This window comes from Drosophila simulans, chromosome 2R (genome assembly GCF_016746395.2).
Source record: "Drosophila simulans strain w501 chromosome 2R, Prin_Dsim_3.1, whole genome shotgun sequence".
In the NCBI taxonomy this organism is placed as follows: Eukaryota; Metazoa; Arthropoda; class Insecta; order Diptera; family Drosophilidae; genus Drosophila; species Drosophila simulans.
Window position 1 is genome coordinate 18,869,788 of NC_052521.2, and position 20,889 is coordinate 18,890,676.

The 20,889-nt window shown below is 41.9% G+C and overlaps 3 protein-coding genes and 1 long non-coding RNA gene across 10 annotated transcripts; 2 read left to right on the top strand and 2 right to left on the bottom strand.

The window, feature by feature from the left end:
* Window positions 1-320: 320 nt before the first annotated feature.
* LOC6735613 (high mobility group protein Z) lies at window positions 321-7,146 on the bottom strand. 3 transcript variants are annotated; one of them, XM_016181409.3, is made up of 3 exons: window positions 6,930-7,146; window positions 1,056-1,266; window positions 321-984 (listed from the first exon to the last, which is right to left on the bottom strand). In XM_016181409.3, exons 2-3 carry the CDS (start codon window positions 1,206-1,208, stop codon window positions 802-804), a joined length of 336 nt encoding a protein of 111 aa, XP_016028972.1. In that variant the 5' UTR covers window positions 1,209-1,266; window positions 6,930-7,146; the 3' UTR covers window positions 321-801. The 3 variants fall into 3 exon arrangements, with proteins under 3 accessions (XP_016028972.1, XP_016028974.1, XP_016028973.1); XM_016181411.3 differs by lacking the exon at window positions 6,930-7,146 and adding an exon at window positions 5,254-5,519; XM_016181410.3 differs by lacking the exon at window positions 6,930-7,146 and adding an exon at window positions 5,258-5,498.
* Window positions 3,124-13,357, top strand: LOC120284443. 2 transcript variants are annotated; one of them, XR_005543701.1, is made up of 2 exons: window positions 3,124-4,621; window positions 12,740-13,357. It is a non-coding gene; the product is annotated as an uncharacterized LOC120284443 (long non-coding RNA). The 2 variants fall into 2 exon arrangements; XR_005543700.2 differs by lacking the exon at window positions 3,124-4,621 and adding an exon at window positions 11,595-12,115.
* Window positions 12,388-15,891, bottom strand: LOC6735615. Of its 2 annotated transcripts, none has more exons than XM_016181408.3 (2): window positions 13,393-13,493; window positions 12,388-13,297 (listed from the first exon to the last, which is right to left on the bottom strand). In XM_016181408.3, exons 1-2 carry the CDS (start codon window positions 13,408-13,410, stop codon window positions 12,743-12,745), a joined length of 573 nt encoding a protein of 190 aa, XP_016028975.1. In that variant the 5' UTR covers window positions 13,411-13,493; the 3' UTR covers window positions 12,388-12,742. The 2 variants fall into 2 exon arrangements, with proteins under 2 accessions (XP_016028975.1, XP_002082535.1); XM_002082499.4 differs by lacking the exon at window positions 13,393-13,493 and adding an exon at window positions 15,156-15,891 and having other exon boundaries at window positions 12,392-13,297.
* A 1,714-nt stretch (window positions 15,892-17,605) lies between these two features.
* On the top strand, window positions 17,606-20,639 carry LOC6735616 (high mobility group protein D). 3 transcript variants are annotated; one of them, XM_016168709.3, is made up of 3 exons: window positions 17,606-17,743; window positions 19,678-19,889; window positions 19,964-20,639. In XM_016168709.3, the coding sequence occupies exons 2-3, from the start codon at window positions 19,740-19,742 to the stop codon at window positions 20,150-20,152; spliced, it is 339 nt and encodes a 112-aa protein (XP_016028978.1). In that variant the 5' UTR covers window positions 17,606-17,743; window positions 19,678-19,739; the 3' UTR covers window positions 20,153-20,639. The 3 variants fall into 3 exon arrangements, with proteins under 3 accessions (XP_016028978.1, XP_016028977.1, XP_016028976.1); XM_016168708.3 differs by having other exon boundaries at window positions 17,723-17,790; XM_016168707.3 differs by lacking the exon at window positions 17,606-17,743 and adding an exon at window positions 18,383-18,535.
* Window positions 20,640-20,889: the final 250 nt, after the last annotated feature.

A 20,889-nucleotide genomic window follows, 5' to 3' on the forward strand; every position in this document is an offset into this window, starting at 1 on the left:
GAACAAAACTCTGCTCAAATATTTAAGCCCATTAAAATCACACCTAACATATCATATTTAAATAATCATATACTTTTAGCTTTAAATAAACCTCATTTCCAGTTCCCAAAACACTGAAGTAAATTCAATCAAATTTTTTGAGTTTTCAGAATTTTTATATATTTTTTTTTAAATATTCCATTCAGCTCTACATTCACAATTACATATTTGTAATATTGTTTTTTTGTTTTCCTTTTTAAATTACATAATATATATTTAAATATATATTTATGTATACGGTTTAAAATGTATGTATATATATATAACTTTTTGCTCTCGAATCGAGGGACTCAAAATTCAAATAACTTGACGCGATCGAAAGTGGCTAAAGGGGGCGCGGGGAATCCCCCCATTGGGGGCAGTGGGCTGTATGTGTTTGGGAGGAGTGTCATACATATAGATACATTTATACGTACAAACCTAGAATATAAAGAACAGATGACTGGAAAGAATGTGTGTGTGATCCTTCACATCTTTAACTTAGTCTTTATGGTTTATGCTGTGTGTGTTGGCATGTGTATGTGTGTATCCGTGTGTGTGTGTGTTTGCATGTTTATGGATTTAGTGCATATTTAAAGATTTAAGGTCTTAATTCGGTTTTTCTTTGTTTTTTTTTTCATATTTTTTTTTTTGGTTTTTAATTAGGTTTTTTTCTTGGTTTTCATTTTGTGGGTTTTTTTTGTCACTTAAAAAATTACATTAATAAAATGTATTTTAAAACTTATGCAGAAAAACGTTGCCCATTGCGATGGATGCAACCGTCTACTCGCTCTCGTCCTCCTCCTCCTCCTCGGAGGACTCTTTCTTCTTGGCCTTCTTGGCGGGCTTGGCGGCCGCCTTCTTTCGCTTCTTGGGCGCACCGGAATCGGTGCCGCCATTGGCCTCGTACTCCTTCACCGCCTTGTTGTACTCCTCCTTCATTTTGATGGCCTTCTGCTCCCACTCCTGCGAAAGGTTGCGAAAATGCCCAGCAATTAGTAATCAGTTAATCAGTATTGCCGCTTGCCTCCACTTACGGTCTTATCCTTCAGTCCGCGCCAGAGTTCTCCGCCCCGCTTGGCGATGTCTGTCACCTTGCTGCCGGGATTATCCTTCTTGATCTGTTCGCGGGTCTCGTTGAGCCACAGCATGTAGGCGGAAAGGGGACGCTTCGGGCGATCTCCACTCATTTTTCTGGTTTAATTTGACTTCTCTCGAGGAATATATAAAGGCTGAGCACTTAAGCAGCTGAAACGACAAAAAATATTCATTAAAATCAAATTTAAACTTGATAAGAAGAAAACTAGTTGATCTGTTACTCATTTGCAATCCTAATTTAAAACGCCCAGGAGCAAAAGAATAAATGCGCTTAATTTGAATCACAGACACCTGCATATGTTTTTCTTTTGCTCCTGACTCAGCCGATTGAATATTCAATAATTGCATTTTGGGCTATGGGCAAACAGGCATTAATTAAATATGCCGGTCGCGGTCAAACGACCCCTGGCTTTAGCCCCGCCCCCTTTTGCCGCCCAGTTGCCAACGTAAATGAAATACTTTTGATACATAATCCTTGCGGCTTTATATAACCCCCCCACATAATGGCTATTTATGGCAGCAATATTTCCAATTAATTGCGGGTGTCGATTTCTTGTACATATGTACATTGATGGCCCACCATACAATAAGCCTTGCATTTATATAACACAGAGGTCAATGGCCACATGGAGTGACTTTTTGCACCGGACTTTAAAGAGCCCGTGCGCCTTAGCAAATCAGCTGGGAGATGGGCATGCAAATGAGGCGACAACGATGACGACGACACTCTGCCCCCCAAAACAACAGCCATGAGCCATGGGCTGCCATGCACTTGACCCAAATCCAGGAATTCAGCGCAAAATGCACGACAACGAGACATCGACATCGACATCCACATCCACATCGACGTCGCCATCGGAGCGCGGGAAGGGTTTGTTGCTGCAGACGGAGGAGCATAACGACGTGAATTGGGTTAACAAACGACTCGAAAGCGAAGGAATCTGCGGCCTGAGGAGTCAAGTGGGAGGCAGAAGGTGGCTGGACGAGTGGCGCATCAATCAGGCAGCCGCCATCGCACATTGCAGATTGCACAACAGCATCGTTTTGCCAACGGCCGGGGGATATTCCCACTCAACCCTCCACCCACGCAGATGCATCATACATACATATTCGTATCTGCGTATCCTGTGTCCGGGAGCAACAGGAAAACGGCGGCAAAATTGTTGCTAGTTCAACGCGGACACAGACACAGATACACAGATACACGCATCCACCAGATAGACGGATGATGCCTGGCGAGGCTTCGCATATTGCGGCAACACGTGATGCAGCCAGGATGCCACCTACCTACATATTCTCCCCCTCAATACTGTATATACGTATATACATATATATTTTCCCTTCCAAGTGGGGGTCCACCTAGAAAATCGAAAGCGAAAACCATTTCCCATTGGTGCGAGTGTATGTGCATAGTTGGTTGCGTAAATATACATATCTGTATCTGTTGTTCTGCACTGCGAAAGCCTAAATACCTTACTTGTTAGCCTCATGACTTATCCTAAAACATTTACAATTTTGCACATAAAAATATTTCAATACATTCTCTTAAAGGATAACGATAACTAAATTCATAATGATATAACTAAAATAACTCATCATTTTGATGGTTGACTGGCAACGCATTCGTGTTGTTCCATTATTCAGCGGCATTACGCATACGCAGCGTTGGCAACATGGCACATTACGCATACGCAGCGTGTTGCGGCCGCCCCCTTGAGCATGTGGCATAATGAAGCCCCAGACTAACGACAAACAGAGCCCACACAAAAGGCGCACAAAGCATATTAAACGGAATACAAAATAAGGAGCTGCAAAAAACGCAAATCCTTTTCAGTGGAAAATACGGCACAACTGTCATTTTGCCGATCTAAAATTGAAAAGCAGTACGTCGACTGAGGCAGCGGCTGCGACAGCGCCACCAGCAGCGGCAGCGACTGAAGCAGCAAATGAGGCAGCGGCGTTGACGTCAACTGAGAGACAACTGACAACGCTTATCTGGTCGGCTCTATGTGTTTATGGCGTGTGTTTTTAATGCCACCCGGCCGAAGGAGAGACTTTCCGTGCAGCACCACCAGTCCAAATAGCAACCACCGTGCCACCGAACCACCGAGTCCATCCGAAACCACCCAAACCACCCAAGCCGCCCAGCAAAACCCAACGAAGTATTGGCTTGCCTGCAGCAGGAAGCTTGTGCGCAGAACCAGCATTTTAGGGTAGATACTTTCCCAGGGATTTGCGCACTGGATGGCCTCTATGTGTTTTTCGCCTGGAGAGCGTGGAACGCACAGTGGTGACTTTTAAGCGAGCGGATACATAAGGTCGGTTAATGGGCCCTCTGTCTGTCTTCTGTCTTGCCGGTTTCGCTCAGTGTACGGTACAGTCGTGGCACAAATCAAAGGGTAGGTAGGTCAATACGATAGCGAAGCTGATTGAAAGTGTAACGCTAGATGGCGCTATGGTTATGTTCATCAATTATTCATGTTATTAGTTGCATCAGCAGGATTCGTTCTTCCCAAAATATTTCGATGATAAAAACATTTCAGTTCAAATCTCAAAATTATGATGCATAGATGCCAAAATGACAAGAAGTAGTAAACTTCTAGTTCTTCCCACTAACAGCGATAGCACTGATATCTCAAATCTGAGAAAAGTGGGTATGATCGCCGGTGGGTGACTTTGAGGGACATCAAAACAACGACCGCTATCTGCGTAAGATTAGCCCGTAGTCGTATTCGATTAGGAACATGAACCAGCGCAAAAGTGGCGCGAAAAGAGCTTCGTAACTGTAAATGCCCCCTAGAAGCTCAGCGGCTATGGCTATATCGCGCTCGCCCGCTCTCTCCTTATCGGTGTGTTGGTTTTTTTTTCTGCTTGTGTGAGTCAGTGGGGGGACTGAATAACAAAACTTTTGGCGCCATTTTTAGTCTGCACTCGAGAGTGCAGCACGCAAAGCGCTAGAAAATAACAACAAGACAGGCACGCGGAAGAAAAAACAAACTGATTCGGCAAATAGCAACCAAATTACCAGTTAAAATAGGTGAAAATTGGCTAAATGGGCGTCCAGATACAGCAGGATCAGCGAGGATCCTGAACGGAGCTGCATTACAAACTACATGGCAAGCATTAAACGCGAATTAATCATGCGATATGCAGCGAGAAAAGCAAAAGTCCAGGCTGACTGAAAAACAGGATTAGCCTTGCAGGACCAAGTGGAAAAGTGCAAAAGGCAGGGCAAAAGGGCTCAGGCCCAGAGAAGCCGCAGATGGCGACAGGTGGGTGGACAGCGGGTGGCCAATTCCCGAAGGCGAGACCCAAAGCCGATCAGAAATCAAGAGCCCCCAACAAGCAGGTGCGACTGAAAGTGACTTGCACTGGGGAACGCTCCGCAGACAGCAACAAACTACACTGGCCAAACCGAAACTTGATCGAAGTATGCACTTGCAAAATATTTCATAAGAGTGCAAGATTTCATTTCTTGCAGTGTGTTATTTCCAAAAATATTTAGGTAAGCCACTTGTTATGAATTTAATTTTGAATAAAATAAAACTAACAAATTATTAAGCCAATCGCTTATAAGCTGCAATCAGCATTTTCACATTCACCCTGCAAAACACTGACTAACTCAATATAATTGTGGTTAAATCAATCTACGTCACATATCAGCATTAATTTGCATGTCAGCGTCGATTTAATCAATTAAACTTTTAGCATTATCTATTAGTTCGTTTTCGCACTAAAGTCGAAAGAAAACTAAAAAAATGGTTTTTCAATTCTTGTAACATAAAACCAAAGCGAATATCGCACTAATTTTCAGCTAATTGTTCTCAATTATAAACCAGATAGTAATTTCATCACGAAACAGCCATTAGTTGTGATTAATTATTTAAATACGAAAACGCACTGCAAACTATCAGCTAGCACACGATTGAAATTCATTCGGAGGCCTAAAAACCCAACCGAAGCCTTGTAAACGGCGATTAATTAGGTAAATACATAGCCGAATAAATATATTTGCGCGCACATGATTTCACTTGAGTCGAAGATTAATGCCTGGCCGACTAATTTGACGACGAGTGTAAATGCGCTCTTGGCCAGCAAAGTGCAAAAATCGTATGAAAAATGCCCATATCTACGTACGTACTTTGCCTTGTCGCTGTGCTTCTGCTTCACTCTTCTTGGCCCGGAACGTTGTTCAGATACTTGTACTGGATACTGTATACTGGATACTGAATACTGGATAGTGGATACTGGGCTCTGCTGCCTGTGAAAATTGCCTTGCACGAACCGAACTGAGACTGAAACTGAACAAAATGTACTGGGCTGGCTGCCTGCCTGCTACTGCTACTGCGAGCGTCTATAGGCAAGCGAACTGAACTGAAATTCAACTGAAGCAGCTGTACCAGGCAATGGCCATACATACGAGCTACACAGAAACCCAACCAAACCGAACCGAAACCGAAACAGAAACACACATAGAGGCGAGCGGCAGAGAGAGAGGGGGCATACACAGCACACACAGCACACACAGCACAGCACAGCACACCAGAAGCAAAAGCAAAAGCAAAAGCAAGGCAGCAACGGCGACGAACGACGAACAGCGAGACCATCAAATAGCACGGAGTACGTACGTACAGGCAGGCCAAAGCAAAAGTATCTGTATCTGAGAGGCGAGCAACCCGGCCAGCCAACCAACAAGCAGGGCACATCGGGGGTAGGCGACTGTATGCGCACAGTGGCGGGCCTTCGGGTGTGCACGGCTCACGCGAGGCGACTCATTTGCGTGGTCGAACACTGGCGGGCCCTCCAATTAGAGGAACAGCGCATGCACAGTACAGGCACGGAATATTGAAAGTGCATGCTTTGGAGTTTTACAAGAAATTAAGATACTACTGCAAGGCTTACAAAACAATATTTTAAATCTGCTACAGAAGAAAGGTTTTTTTTTATTTTAATTTTAAAAAATGAAAATTATTTTCTTTTGAATACACCCTCGCTACGAACCCTAGCATTGTTTATCTCGAAGCAAGCACCCTAAAATTTAATGAGACGCGCATGTTCCGACTATTTTTGCCGCGACTGTACCCTGTTTGTTCATATAAAAAGCATGGAGCTGTGAGAACGAATTGCCAGTAGTATTTGGCGGCGCCGCTTTCCCCTCTCCGCACTCCCCACCTACCCCCCGCCCCCCCTGACCGACCCATTTAATACCCCAGAGCTCGTCCAAAACGTCGTCACTGCCACCACCCACCTGTACCGCCCACCTCGTCCCGCAAAAATTAAAAAATAAAGCACTCCTATTTCAGCACTTCCAATTACACATCGCCATCGCCATCGCCATCGCCACTGCCCTTTGGCCATCATTCGGTTGTTAAAAAATCCGCTGGCCAATGTAAAGATTTGGCCATTTCCAGAATATATTTAACCTACAATATTGATTTGACATTTACATTCAAATCGATTGAGTAATCAGCTAAGCCAATCAGCTCGCACACCCGACGCGTCTGCATTTCAAAAAATAACCGTCAATATTTCGCGCGCGCCCTCCATTCAAAATTTCAATTCAATACGAGCACGATGTGGACGAAAGCTAAAGCCACCTAACCAAAAGGCGAAAGCAATGTGGCTCTATGTGGGCCCAAGTAGTAAGTAGTAGAGTGTATGGCCCACGCCGTAGCACCAACGACCAAAAATTGGGTCGTTTCGTTTATTTAGCAAAATTTATATAATAAACGGCCACGGTGGCGTTATTATTTGGCCAGATAATTTAGGCTAGACAATAACGAATCAATCGTAGTGAAGCACTTGACACTCACCCGTACGAAAAAGTCGCGTAATTTGCGTTTTAATTGCGGCAAATCGGTAAAATCTGCTCGATTTTGGTTCAGTTGCTGCTCTGTTCACTGTATAAAATTTTCTTTGCACTGAATGCCCAAGTCAGTCGCTTGAGCGTACGTAGTACAGCTTTTGCCTTTGCAATATGAAATACACAGCGTAGAGTGAATGCCAGAGCCCAGAGCCATACGGCCATACGCCATATAGCTCGAGTACGACGCAAACGCAGGCAAACTGCTGCCGTTTCGCTGTGTGCGTGCCGAGTATCTGTGTGTCTGTGTATCGCTCGCCGCTCGCTGCTGGCACAGGCACACTGGCACTCACAGATACAGAACGTTCCGCTATCGGTGTGTATCTGGCCTGGCTGGCGAGTGTGCGAGTGTGTGGGTTTTGCTTTGGCTCTGCTGGGTTCGTTCGTTCGTTATATGAACACACAGCACGCCAGAGCAGAGCAGATGGACGGAACGGGAGGCGGACGAGGAGGAGGTGGAGGTGGAGGTATCAACGGAACGGCAAGAGCGCAGAGTCAAAGCATTGAACATGGCCGCCTGGTCTTGGTACCTTGGTTTGGCCTGACTGGCCTGTGGTTCGCTTTGAACAGGCTCATTCGACATATATTGTCCGCTTTTCAGTTGAATTTTGGATGGTTTTATCACTAACATGGGGTGTACTGGGTATGGGAAAATTTGGGGAAAGCATCAATCCTTCGAATGGCACTCAAAAAACCTAATAATTTCATATAAATACGCGCTTTTTAGGACATTTTCTGCAAATAATACTTAAAATATTAGCAGTATCCTACGTTTTTAGCTAGAAAATTTATTATTTTTAACTAACTTCAAGCATTCGGTGTATGCGGAAGTGTTGGAAAGACATAAAGCAACCCAATTGCATTTAAATAATTCTATATTTAATTAAGGAAATTTGCTATTTAGACCTTTTTCCCCAAGAACTTATAAAATAAAACCTGCAGTGTACAAAGTATGAAAAAGTGTTTAGGAAATAGAAATCATACGAGTGCTAATTTTGTTATTTAAAAAATAAAAATGGGTAATGTATTATTTGAATTTATTACTATTAATATTTAAAACTTTTGCTTATACTAAATTAATTTAAGTTTTTTAAAATAATTGCAGGGCTGTGATTTTCATAAAAACAACGAAAAACAAATGCGATAAGCGCTTTGAATGAGAAATATAATTTGTAAACATTGCAAAATGTTTAGTGTATGCAAATTCGTATATTTTCTTTTTTTTAATTTAATTTAATTATTTAAAATAGTGGTAAATTGTTTATGATAAATCAATTTGGATCCTAATTTGCTACATAAACTGCAGAAACATAGATTACATAGTAAATGGTATATGATCACCTAAAAAAAATATTTCATATTATGAAACTTAAATAATATTTTAAAAAATATTTAAAAAATTAAAAAAAAATTTCTTTAAAATAAAACTTAATGAAAAGAATAAAAAATAAATTGTAAGCAAGTAGACAGATAAGAAACGGCCTCAAAATTACAACAATCATGCATGGACGAAATGACATCAGAGTGCTGTTCCAAAGGGCCTTATCTAATCGAGAAAACTGGCCGAAATTTCGACGAGGAAATAGGGGACTCTTCGAGTCGACCAGTCCGGCCTGTTTTTCGTGCACCAGTATCTCGCTCTATAGACCGCAGTACAGCACGGCTGTAGCTACAGCTAAATACGAAAATACGAACCGAACGAGTCTCTGAAGGGGAGTCGGTGCGAGCGAGACGGGGCTGCGGGTGCGAGGGAGAGCGGCTGAGGGACTGAGGCGGTCGTTCCACATACGCGACTGTGTGTGCGACTGTATCTGAATCGGTCGGAATCTGAATCTGAATCTGTATCTGCCCGACTACGAAGCAAAGGCAAACAACGCACGAAACCAAAGAACCCGATTCGTTTGGGTGTAGGGTATGCGAAAATGCAGTGGGACAATCTGAGTGCGTCTAACGATGAATCGCTCAGCGGATTAACCAGATTTCAGATTTGCAATTGCCACTGATAATTTCGTAGTGGTAAAATATGGATTAGTAAATGACATTTATTTGAAAATCCTTAAGATAAGATATTGGTACGCCTGAGATACAAGCTAGCAAGTTACAGAGTTCATAATAGTTAGTTCCATAAGTTCATTGGAGGATCGCAGCATTTTGTTATTTTGTCACTCCCTTTTTTAACCAAACAGGATTAGGAACATCGATATTAAGGGATCAACGGTAATATGCAAATATCTTTCAGAAATGTGTTGCAACTGCATCCGTTGATGGGACTAACAAGGTAACGTATTTTACAGATCATTGACCTCAATCCAACAGCATTTGGGGTGCCTATAAAGGGGTTGCTTTGCAGGATACACAAAATATATCTTTTGGCGTGTACCGATATCCGGAAAATATAGGATAATTTCAAGATCCAGAAATGGACATATTCCGCGTGGCTCATTGGTCCCACGGTGCCAGTGGGTCGGTCGATTATTATGGTTGTTTGTCGTCTCATTTCAGCCGTGTGTCTGTGTAGCCATAGCCATAGCCATACCCATAGCCATAGCCATGGTATGAAGCCAACGGCCCGGCCGACGGATGACATCGCCGGGGGATGGTGGGGTGGAGTGGGGTGCTGGGTGGGCTCTGATGTTATGGCTCGGTGTTGGTTTCGTTTTCGGTTTTGATACCCAAGCGGGCTGCAGTCGGCGGACCGACGCTACTGACGGCGACTTTCGGTGGTGGCAATTGTCGGCCAGGAGTGGCTGCGGATGAGGGGCAGCCGCTCATCGGGAGGAGTATGCAAAAACGAACCAGCTAACGAGCCGAGCGAACTGGCGACGCTTCATCGAAATGGGGACGCATGAGGCGCACATTTGACAGGATGTGGATATAACGAGCCTGCATGCGTATGTACTTGGATGTGCCATCCGATCGAAGGATGGATGCTCTACGGGGAGTTCAGGTCCAGAACTGCCATCTTCATTTGTTCGCTACTAATATCACCCTCTTGGGAATAACATGCTCATTTATTAAATCACTACCAAGACAAGTAAATCCCAAATTCTAACAAAAGTGATATACTTATAAATCACTAGTTTATTTGTAAATAATATAATCGAAATGGAATAGGTTTTATTGGAACTTTAGGAAGCACATTGGATCATCAGCACAGCTATAAAACACATGCTTCTTTCCTGCCACATTCTGTTGCAACTTTTCATTTTGGTAATGGCTGAAGCGTAGAGAAGGTCTCGGACCTTTTTGTGTGTACTAAGCATTCCTCTATGAGATCCTTGGTGTCTGGTTCTTCCTCTTTCCTCCGACTGACCCCGCTTACCCGGCTTAGGTTGATTCCTGCTGCCTGGACGTGGACATGCCACACAAGAATATGGACTCCGGCTTCACATTTATTCGGTTTAGCAGACGAATATGTGCGGATTGCAGGGTCGAGCAGTTTGTGCCTTTCATGGAACTGAACTGCGTGAGTGAGCTGCCTTGCCAGCCCACACACACACAGACATGAGCACTCCTGGCATATCCTTGTGCAGACAATCAGGAGACTGAAGTACTCGCAGCAGGATGCAGGCAAACATGTCGGGAATAGGGGCAGGGGATACGGTATAAGGCACACGGGGCACTTGTTGTTGCCGCTCCTCAACGTTGCATCGTTTTTGCCCATCCTACTCGAACCAATATGCTTGGCATATGGACTAAATGTACTTGGTTTTGCCTTTACATTTTATGGAGGTTGTTACGGCTCCGAGCGAATATATCTTTTGGCGCCACATTTTGCAGGGTATCGTTCAGAAGTTATTTAATTGGGACTAAAGAAGTTAATTAGCAATTATATATGCATTTTAAAGGAAATCTAAGTTATTAAGTTCTTAAGTTTACATTTAATATTTCTGTATAAAAATTTATTCTTGAAGGATCAGAGATTAATCATTGAATAATCCCTGGTTAATTGATTGTTGGATCAAGCACGTTTTAATCGTTTCCTTAAGCTTCCACAGCAGGTGGAATCAAAACCTCGCGATTCACTTATATGGCCTTCCTTTCTGGTTCGGATTCTCTTTCGATTTCTGTTTCTGTTTTGTGCTCCCACCTTCCACGGGGGGAGGGGTTCGTTTCGGGCGAACAGCTGATGCGGCTGCATGTGCGCCAAAAGGGGGAATCGGGGAAAATCTGGGGAGCAGCTCGCTAAATAATACGGTTGGCGATGGCCCGGCGACGCGTTGTTGTTTTGTTAGTGTGCTGGTGTGTGTTTTGGATAGAGCTTGCCGGTCGCTAGCAACAACGAGCACGGTATGGGAGTGCGAATCCGAATGCCCCACGCCCCATGCCCCATCGGTCTCCACGGCCAAGTTCAGTATCTGTATCTTCGGCACATTCCGTGGGGCCTATTGTTGCACCACCAGGCGGCAGTGGCAGTGGCAAAACCAACACGAGCAACAGGACTAACTCCGGTGTGACCCAATTTAAAGCGGGGCTCTAAAGTGCAACACTAGCCACTGGCCAAAACATATGTGGGCGGACTAAGAGAGCAAGTTCTTTCACTCGATTTGGGTTCTTGGTCCTTTGAGCCTGATTGGACTTTTAAGTAATTAAAACTTTTATGGTGAGTAATTTTTAGAAATGATAATGTGATCCAGCCACTGCCATAGATATCAGTTTAATGGATCAAATTTATTTTAAAATATCATTTTGTTATTTACAATTCTTTATTTAATCAAAATAAACTTTGACTAAGTTCTAATTACCAAACTAAAGTGGTCTTTAAAAACCTATTTTTTTTTAGATGTTTTCATGAAGTTTGTGTCCGAGGTTAGTCTCGAGTATTGGTTGTCATTTTGAAGGTCACATGCGAAGGGTCTGCAAGAACCGTTAAGCCCGACTTGCGATTTCGCGTAGGGTGTTGATATGCTGCGAATAAACTGGCGAAGTTGATAAGCAAAAGCAACAACAGTCGTGCGTTTTGTTGTCGTTCGTCGTCCGGTTTCAGAGTCTCGGTTTTCTCTTCTCCTGAGAATTTATTCAGCACATACAGCGGGTGTGTGTGTGTGTGTGTGTGAATGCGTCACATTTGCTGAAAGAGCCAAAATTCGATATAAAAGATATATCCGTAACTAAATTAAATATATTTGCGACTGGGTATAGATTTAATTGAAATATACATTACGCATTACATTATGTCACATTTTACACGCACTTTACACGCGTGTATTTTACTCTGCTCACCAACACACTCAGTCGGTCGAAGAGAGTGCCTCTATTCGGTGGTTCGCTGTACAGTACAGTTTTGCTTTCTCCCACTCGCAATGTTTTTGCCGTCTTGCTTTTCTGCTTTTCTTCCGGCGGCACAGTGAACGCTCGCAAATCGAAGCCCCTAGATAAGCCAACTCAAATGAATTATAATTTATATTACTTTTAAATATTTTGTTGTTTTATTTTTGCTGTCCGTAGGTACATAATAAGTACACAAAAGGTTTAATTTACATCAAATTAAATTCGAAGTCTTCGATTTGGTATGAACAAAAATATATTTTTCTTCTTATTTTCGCACTTATCATAAACTTATTGTAACTTATATTTCACACGAGGTTGCTTTGTCGTTGAGTTTAATCCAATATGATACTTCAAGAGTGTTTTCTAACAAGAACACATCACATAAGCACGGTTAATGTTCTGCCAAATTATACAAGCAAATAACGTACAATCATATTCACAGATTGATTTAAAGGAATGTAATCTCCATAATTTACAAAAGAATCTTAGTTTTTAGGTAAATAATATGTCCATATCGCCAGGATGGCCATTTATCTTACGACGCTCCATAGAGAGCATATACTGGATTTTCGACTGCATTAGCATGGCACTGGCCAATGGCATATTACGGATTTGCGCGGCAACGCTCAACCCGAAGTAGGTGAATTCGTCCTCGCCTCGCATTTCAACTCCGAGGCCAATTCCATTCGTCCGTCCAGCTGCCGATGATCCCAGGCCCAATCCCAAGACATCACTTTTTTCAGAAATGGAGCAGGCTGTCGACAGAGGACAGTTCCCTGCCATCGGAACAGGCGCTGGTGCTGGATGTGCTGGTGAGATGATGTCTCCGATCTTGGACAGGGAGGGCGGTGGAGTGGGAGGCTCCTCCATGGGCATAGGTGCTGGCAGAACGGTAAACAAGGAAGAGGGTGTAGGATCCAACGGCCTTTCGGGGGCAGACAAGTCATCGGGATCTGGCTTAATCTCCGTCTGAATCTTAATTGGCTTCAGTCTGGTAAGCCGAATCTGTAGACGCTTTAGTTGAGGAATTGATGTTTCCAACTCATTCTGTAACCAAATATAACATTGTTATTTGTGTTATAATTTATACATGAGAATACGTTTAAACGAAAACCATAAACATCTAATAAAACCAATCCTACCGCACAATGTGTTTTCATATTGATTTAATTAGTAGATCGCTATATATTCTAAACTGTGACCGCAGTGTAAGCTTATAAGCAAAAGACTGATGCTTCAATTCTGCCATAAAAGTTTTTCAAGCCACATTATGTTTATTCACACAGTGCACTGTGGTCCAGAATTCGATTTTTTTGGCATAAAGTCTAAAAATTGAGCTACAGACTTGAAACTTTGTACATTTTGTTGTTAAATCACAAATAGTTTGCACAGAAAATTTGAAGTCTGTGCGACCACGCCCTCTCTTGCCTCCCATATTAACTACTGGTATGACTCAGGAGTCAACGAAATATAATTTTTTTTTTTTTTTTTTTTAAAGTCGTGTATATTGTTGTTTTAAAAATAATCGCCCTCTTCTTTTTCTAGTTCTACATTTTAAATTTCCGAATCTGAACTCGAATCAGAATCAGATTGTGAATCCAATATTTTGTCTCATGGATCAGGTTTAAAATTATACTGTATTTCCAAAAGACTTATTACTGCCTTCGGAAGTGGTTTTTCCTATTTTTTCTCTCTCTTTCTTTTAAACTAATTGTTGATAATAGTGGGTCCGAGTTATCAATCGCTCTGTGGAAAATATCACTCATCCTATTGATCCGACTATTTTTCCTTGCATGTGATAGTCGATCCCTTTTGTAAAGCTTATTCCGGGCTTCACTCGTATTTTCAGTTTCCTTTTTAATCTTTCTCCTGCATTTTGGTAAGATAAGTTTCGGCGTCCCATTTGCTTCGGCGTCGTGGAGTTTTCAAAATCTCTAACAAGAATAGTTTTCTTTGTCGCCATCCACTTGGTATGTTTGGAAATAAATCGGTCTAGTTATCTGTTACACTCGGGCAGTTTTTTTTTAATAAATAATTCAAAATTTTCTTTTTTTTTGTCAATATCTTCTGTCTGTTTCGCTTCCTGATTATTGTTGTTGATTGCGGAATAAACGTAATCTGAAACATAACTTATTTGCCTATTGTTACGCCTCCAAATGTCCAGGAGGTCGCTATGTCTGAACTCAAAATTGCCTATATAAAATCAAATTTTTAAGAAAACGAGCAAAAATGGGCAAAAGATATTACTTTACCGTGAAATACAATAGTTAAAGGTACAAACTGACGTTTTTAACTTTTGTCAGAAATTGTCAGAAAATTAGTTATACTCCACGAAACACAGGGGACACGTTAGAATTTTCTGTTAAAATACACATAAATTGGATGTCACACAACATAAAAACAGTACAACTATACATATATTACCTAAATAAGTTAAAAACATCATACCTTGGCATTTATTTTCCATATTTTACTATAATTTTTGGATGCGTATTAACGATCATACCACATGCAAAAGTAAGCAAGTAATTTTTCGGAAATTGCATTCTCTCAATCAGCTTTTTAACACTTCAACTTTAAAAGCTCATAAAACGATTTAGTGAAGCTTTCGGTCAATTTTGTTTTTGGTTTTTATTTATATGATCAATTTTCTATTAGAAAATAATTGCTAGAGGACGATATATTGACATAAAAATTTAGACTTTATGCCAAAAAAAACGAATTCTGGACCATAGTGCAGTGGGCCACAAAAAATTTCGAGGAAGATTTTTAATTCCAAAATAAACAAAATTTATTTGTGTGCTTTTCATTTCTAGTGCTGCAAAATCCTCAATAGAAAAATAAGTCATGTTTTAAATCTTATTTTTATAATCATACGAATGCTTGAATCATAAATATCCCTTACCTTGTCCAAGAACTCTGCCAAAAATCCGTGAAGTGGGGCAAACCAGGGCGTCTTAGGCTGATATCCCGGAATAGTTCGGATCTTCTTCAGCTCCTGGTGGTACCCAGTACGGAGATTCTTGATCTTCATCTTGACGCCCTGGATGGTAAGACCTGATTCGTATGGTTCGATATCAGCATTGATCCCGGACTGAATTCGCCGATAGGCGGCGTTTCGAGCTCGACGCAAGTAGGGTCGCTTGTTCCAGAGACACGGTTCCCGTCCGTAAAGCTCTACGAACTTGACCGTACGCTCATCCGAAAATCGATAGGGTAGTCCCAACACACCCGGCGGTGCTGCACTATTCATAGCCGCGTTTAATATATGATCGTTTTTGGAAATGTTTTCTATTTCTAGAGAACCCACTTTGGCATTGGTCCCTCGTGCCAAAAAGCACTAAGGGAAAAAGCACAAACGATAACCACTTCGAGCAACTGCTGCTCCACAACTGACACTGTACATGTTGCTTTTTGCTTTCTGCTGCTTCTCTCCACAGCTCCTCTCGCTCATGGATTCTGTTTCTGTGATGCTTTTGCTGTGTGCTTCTGCAAATCTGCTTTCAAAAAGCACAAACGACAAAATTTTTTAACTGTTGTCTAGAAACCTCAAAATTTAACGAGCTACCAAACAAAACTACCTCTTAGTAACGCAGTCCTTGGCTCTGACAACGTATTCAAGTATAAAAATAAACTCTATTTTATCAAATTACAGATTGAAAATGTTTTCAGCACCCAAAATCCCAAGAAAAGCAAGTAAACAACGGTTTTTTCAAGCATTGCCAAAGCAAAAACGAATAAAAGTGCTGACGAGTTGCTTTGCTACTTTTGCGAGCGAAAGAGAGCGCAGGTCCGTTATTCGGGACGCGCTCTTTGAACACAGTGGCGGACTCAAAATGTTTCTTCTTCCGACTCTAATAATGCAAATTTCTATTGTCTCTGTTTCATTCAAAAAATTAAAGCATATTTGTCTTTCAGTAAAATCCTGCAAACGCCCCTGTAAGTTTGTTTATTCATATAAACAGACTCACGCACAAAATAAAGTTGAATTACTACTCAAATGAAGAATTGGAGAGGGATCGCACATTAACAGCAGCTGTTAATTAACAGAAATCATTTGGGCTCGCCCATTTTGAATTAAGATTGCAATTTCTTGATTTCGAAGCAGATTTGCCCTCATGCAATCTGTGTGCAACGGAATGCAGTTTCTTTCCTTCAGGTAGGTTCCAGAGAACTGCAGCAAGCCACTGGCAATCCAAGTGCATCCCCTAGCAATCGGTGTCTAGGCACCCGGGTGTTTTTTGCCACTCTACTTGCGGCAATAAAAAATATCCGAGTGTATCCGACGCAGAGTGCCGTATTGATTCGGGTGCCCGCACACCCGTGTGCTTGTATGCTTTTGACTGGGTGTTTAAAGCTATGTGAGTGGCGAGTGGCACCCGCACTCAAAATTGTTGAGTGTGAGTCGAGTTGCAAGAAATGCCACCCTTGCAGTTATCTTGTAGATTCCATAGTTGTTTTTCTTCCCTTCGCTCTCGTCCCTTTGCTTTTCCTGTTTCAACCTTCGCTATTGTGAACTTGCAACAGCGCGTGACATCGTTATCCTTTGTGCCTACAGGAGGAAAAACTGCAGCCACGATTTTGGATCCTTTGTTCCCGTTTCTGGGCATTTACGATTTGATTGTGGGAAAATGGTTTGCTGCATCTGCCGCTGAAAATCTAGCCGATATGTAACGGTTATTTTCCTATAAGGATCTTCTGCACATAGTATTTCATTTAACTTCACATCAAAAGTTTTATGTTAGTTTTTATTAATTTAAATATAATTGTACTAATCTAACGATATAAAATGGTAATCAATTGATAAGTATTAATAAAAAATTTTAACTGGAAAATATTAATATAAGTATTAAAGGGTTTAACTGTCTTTTATTTTCGATTAGTTTGAAAAATCAAAATACAGGTGATATGTGATATAGATCTAAAAGTTTCTTTTAAGTGTACTAATCCAGCTAATCACTGTATGGTTAAAATAAAAATACTTCACTGAAATTTAGGGTAGGTTAAAAAATTATGATAAATTTTTTTTAATATTTATTGTTTCCTATTTTTTGGGCATATAAATTTTGGCGCCATTTTTAGAAAGCGACCCTCGTTCTTTGTACTGCTCAACTGAGAGAGTTTGCTTCCCGTGCAGTTTAGTTTGTACTTATGGGAAAGTGGAAGAAAATGAGAAACCGCAAAATAGTTGCAATATTTCGCAGGAATTGGGATCTTCATTTATTTGTTTTTGCCCATTTAGTTCGTCTACTATTGTGCAAAACGCATTTTCCCTGCTTAGCGTTTTATTTGTTTTTACATGCCATTTATCGTTTTCCGTTTTGCTCACCGTCGCAGAGAGAGGGAGAGAACTCTCTTCCTCTCTCACCAATACCAACACGACGTCGCTGCTTGGCGGCGTTTCTTTACACTCTCACATCTTCTCTCGTTTTCTTCGTTGTGCGAACCGTTGCGTTCTTCCGTACAGTTCATTTTTAGCCGCACAAGAGCAAGGTTGGTTTCCTCTATTGAGTCCTAAATAATATTGTGCAAGATAAAATGTGAGGAGTTAATGGAATTAGTTATACAGATATAAGTGCCTAGTTGTGTGAAGCATATTTGTAGTGCGAAAAGCAGTCTTGCGTCGTTGAATAAGTTGTGAATTTAATCAAGCAGCGCGTGTCTGTACCCCCAAGCCAAAGAGCAGAGAAAGCGTTGCCATTTTGGCTTTGACTTCTTCACTTTGCTCGCTGCTTCTTAGGCCTCGCCTCAAAATGGCCGCCAACGTCGCAGTTCCCCTTAATTTCCGCCCAAAAAGTAGCAATTTTCCAAATTGTTTTCTAGACGCCAAGCAAAACGCGCGCCTTTTTTGCTTTACTATTTCCTATAAGATATGCGGTTTTGTGCATTTGTTTTTACCCGACATTTAGCGTTTCTCTTTTAATTTGCCGGTTCGGTGTGAGAGCGGCATTGCTCTCTCTCGCTCTCTGAGAGAGTCAAATGTAGTCTGTTCAAGTTAATTTATTTGTAAATAATTTCTTAGTTCCTGTCAGTCTAATGAAATGATTTTATTTTTATAAAAATAACATTTGTGAATATCAGCAGTAAAGAAAGTTGGGGTATAGTGATAAAAACCAAAGCGAGCCGCAAAGCCACGCAGTTCTCCCGCACTCTCTCTATCGAACATCTGCCGCCTTCATTTTTTTTTTTGCGCACCTCTGCCGCCGTCGACTGTGAGCGCGCTGCCTTCCTTTTTGGCAGTCGACGCTGACTCGTTCAGTTTTTTTGGAACCACAAGCGACAAAGGTTGGTGAACGGACGGCAGCAAACGAGATAAAAACTTTAAAAACATCAATTTTGTGACATATAACACATGTATAAGTGATAAACCAACAGCTTGTTCAAATAAACGGCTAGTTTCCAAGTAACTCCAAAAAGAGCGAGCACGAGGAAGAGTTCAAAGAGCGCTGTGATAAAACACGTTAAATAACCAGCATTAATTGCCTATAGCCCCCTTATTATTGCCTCTCCTGCACAAATTAAGTGTTTCTTTGAAATCTGTACCCCAAACGGCCATTTCCCCATCATTTTCGAGGTTTTTCATACATTTTGAGAGCGCGTCGCAGTCTGTACCAATATAAGGCAGTCATCGCATACAGAAAAAGTGTGTTGCCGTTTCGCTGCTTCCGCACTCGCCGTCGAAAGTAGTGCCACCTTTTGGCCAAAAAGCGGGCCCTTTGAGCGCCAAACAGTTGCGGTGTCAAAGGTCCATGCATATTCCTTTGTAGAACACCAATTAATTTCATATTAATTATTAAGTGGCGCGCGTTCGAGCAGATAGAGGAAGCAAGAAGCGGGAGAGAGCAAGCGCGCGCGCGCGCATTTTCAGTTTCTTTTTTGTATTTTCTTGCTCAAGAGTGCTGAGCGATAGCCCTAGTAGTGGTGCCATCTCGCTTGCGCCGCCATCGCTTCGTCCCGGTGGTGGCCTGCTGTCTCGCTCACGCTACCCCTGCTGTTGTGTTTGCCTTGCTTTTTGGTACAGGAACATGGCGCGCTGCTAAAACGAAAATGTGATGCCCGTAACATTTTGAATTAAAGTTTTTAGTTTTGGGTTGAGTACAGTACGACTAAGTAGTTATAGGAATTTATGAATATTCTATGATAACAATAAAAAGCAAAGGCTTTGGTTGTACAGCTTTCAGTTGCGTAGAATGTACAGCATTTTATCTCATCCCTAAAAACTATCTCTTGAGCTCAACTTCCAGCAACCATTGCTAAAATGTTAATATCTGATTGTAGATGTCAATTTTGGATATTACATGTCCAAATCGGTAATAACATAGATATCATAGGAATTGTGCTCATAACAGCTGTTACACTTGCAGGAACAAGACTGTTAAAAACTATACAAATATCCAGCTAATAATTATTTATCTTCATTCTTGCAGCTCGAAGCAAAAATTTACGGTGTAACACTTGTTAAATAGTTTCAACAAAAACACATTCAAATATGTCTGATAAGCCAAAACGCCCACTCTCCGCCTACATGCTGTGGCTCAACAGTGCCCGCGAGTCGATCAAGCGCGAGAATCCCGGAATCAAGGTCACCGAGGTGGCCAAGCGCGGTGGCGAATTATGGAGGGCAATGAAGGACAAGTCTGTAAGTAGTACACTTGGCTATTGCCATCCAAAGATCCTTACTTACACCACGATTTCTTCTTTTGCTGCGCTTAGGAGTGGGAGGCCAAGGCTGCTAAGGCCAAGGACGACTACGATCGGGCCGTCAAGGAGTTCGAGGCCAATGGTGGCAGCAGTGCTGCCAACGGTGGTGGAGCCAAGAAGCGCGCGAAACCCGCGAAAAAGGTGGCGAAGAAGAGCAAGAAGGAGGAGTCCGACGAGGACGACGATGATGAGAGCGAGTAGACTGGCTCATCCCCACCCTAATCCATCACCAAGTCACACACAACCAGCCAGAACCCCCCGCAAGCAAACAAGAACACTGGTGGCAACACCACATCCAAACATCAGCAACCACTGTCCCCCTTAATAGAATACAAAGCCGCCAAGCCCGATCATCTCATCGACAGCTTCAACAACGAGATCTGTTGAACGTTGTATCCACAATCACACACGCGAGAGAACAAAAATGCGCGATAATAAGCAAAATTGTATTTATACACACGAGTTTTAAGTTTATAGTAGTCGTTTCTTCTATAATGCCCATATACAAAGAAGAGGATAACCGACAGGAAAGAAGGAGAAGAAATAAGATTAGCAGGATGTGCGTTGAGGTGTTTTTTTTTCGATCCTTCGGCGTTTCGCCTGGAATTGAAGAGGAAAGTAGTCCCCTTTGCATATAAATTGTGTAAAGTTAACGATAATTCCATTATAAATAAAAAGATACAAACAATTGCATCTTGTTCTCTCAGTAGTTGGATGATAGCGATTGAAAGATCGGGCAGCAAAGGGAAAGAAACAATCCACTTCACAGACGAAATACACGAAAAACAATACACACACCGCAAATGAATCGAACGAAATTTCGCTCAGGTCTTTTCGTCATTTTGCATTAAATTTAATGTTTAACGTCTTGTTAGCTAAAGATGTATAGCAGAAGAGGAAGTCGGAAGTTAGATGAGACAAGCAGATGTAATTGCATT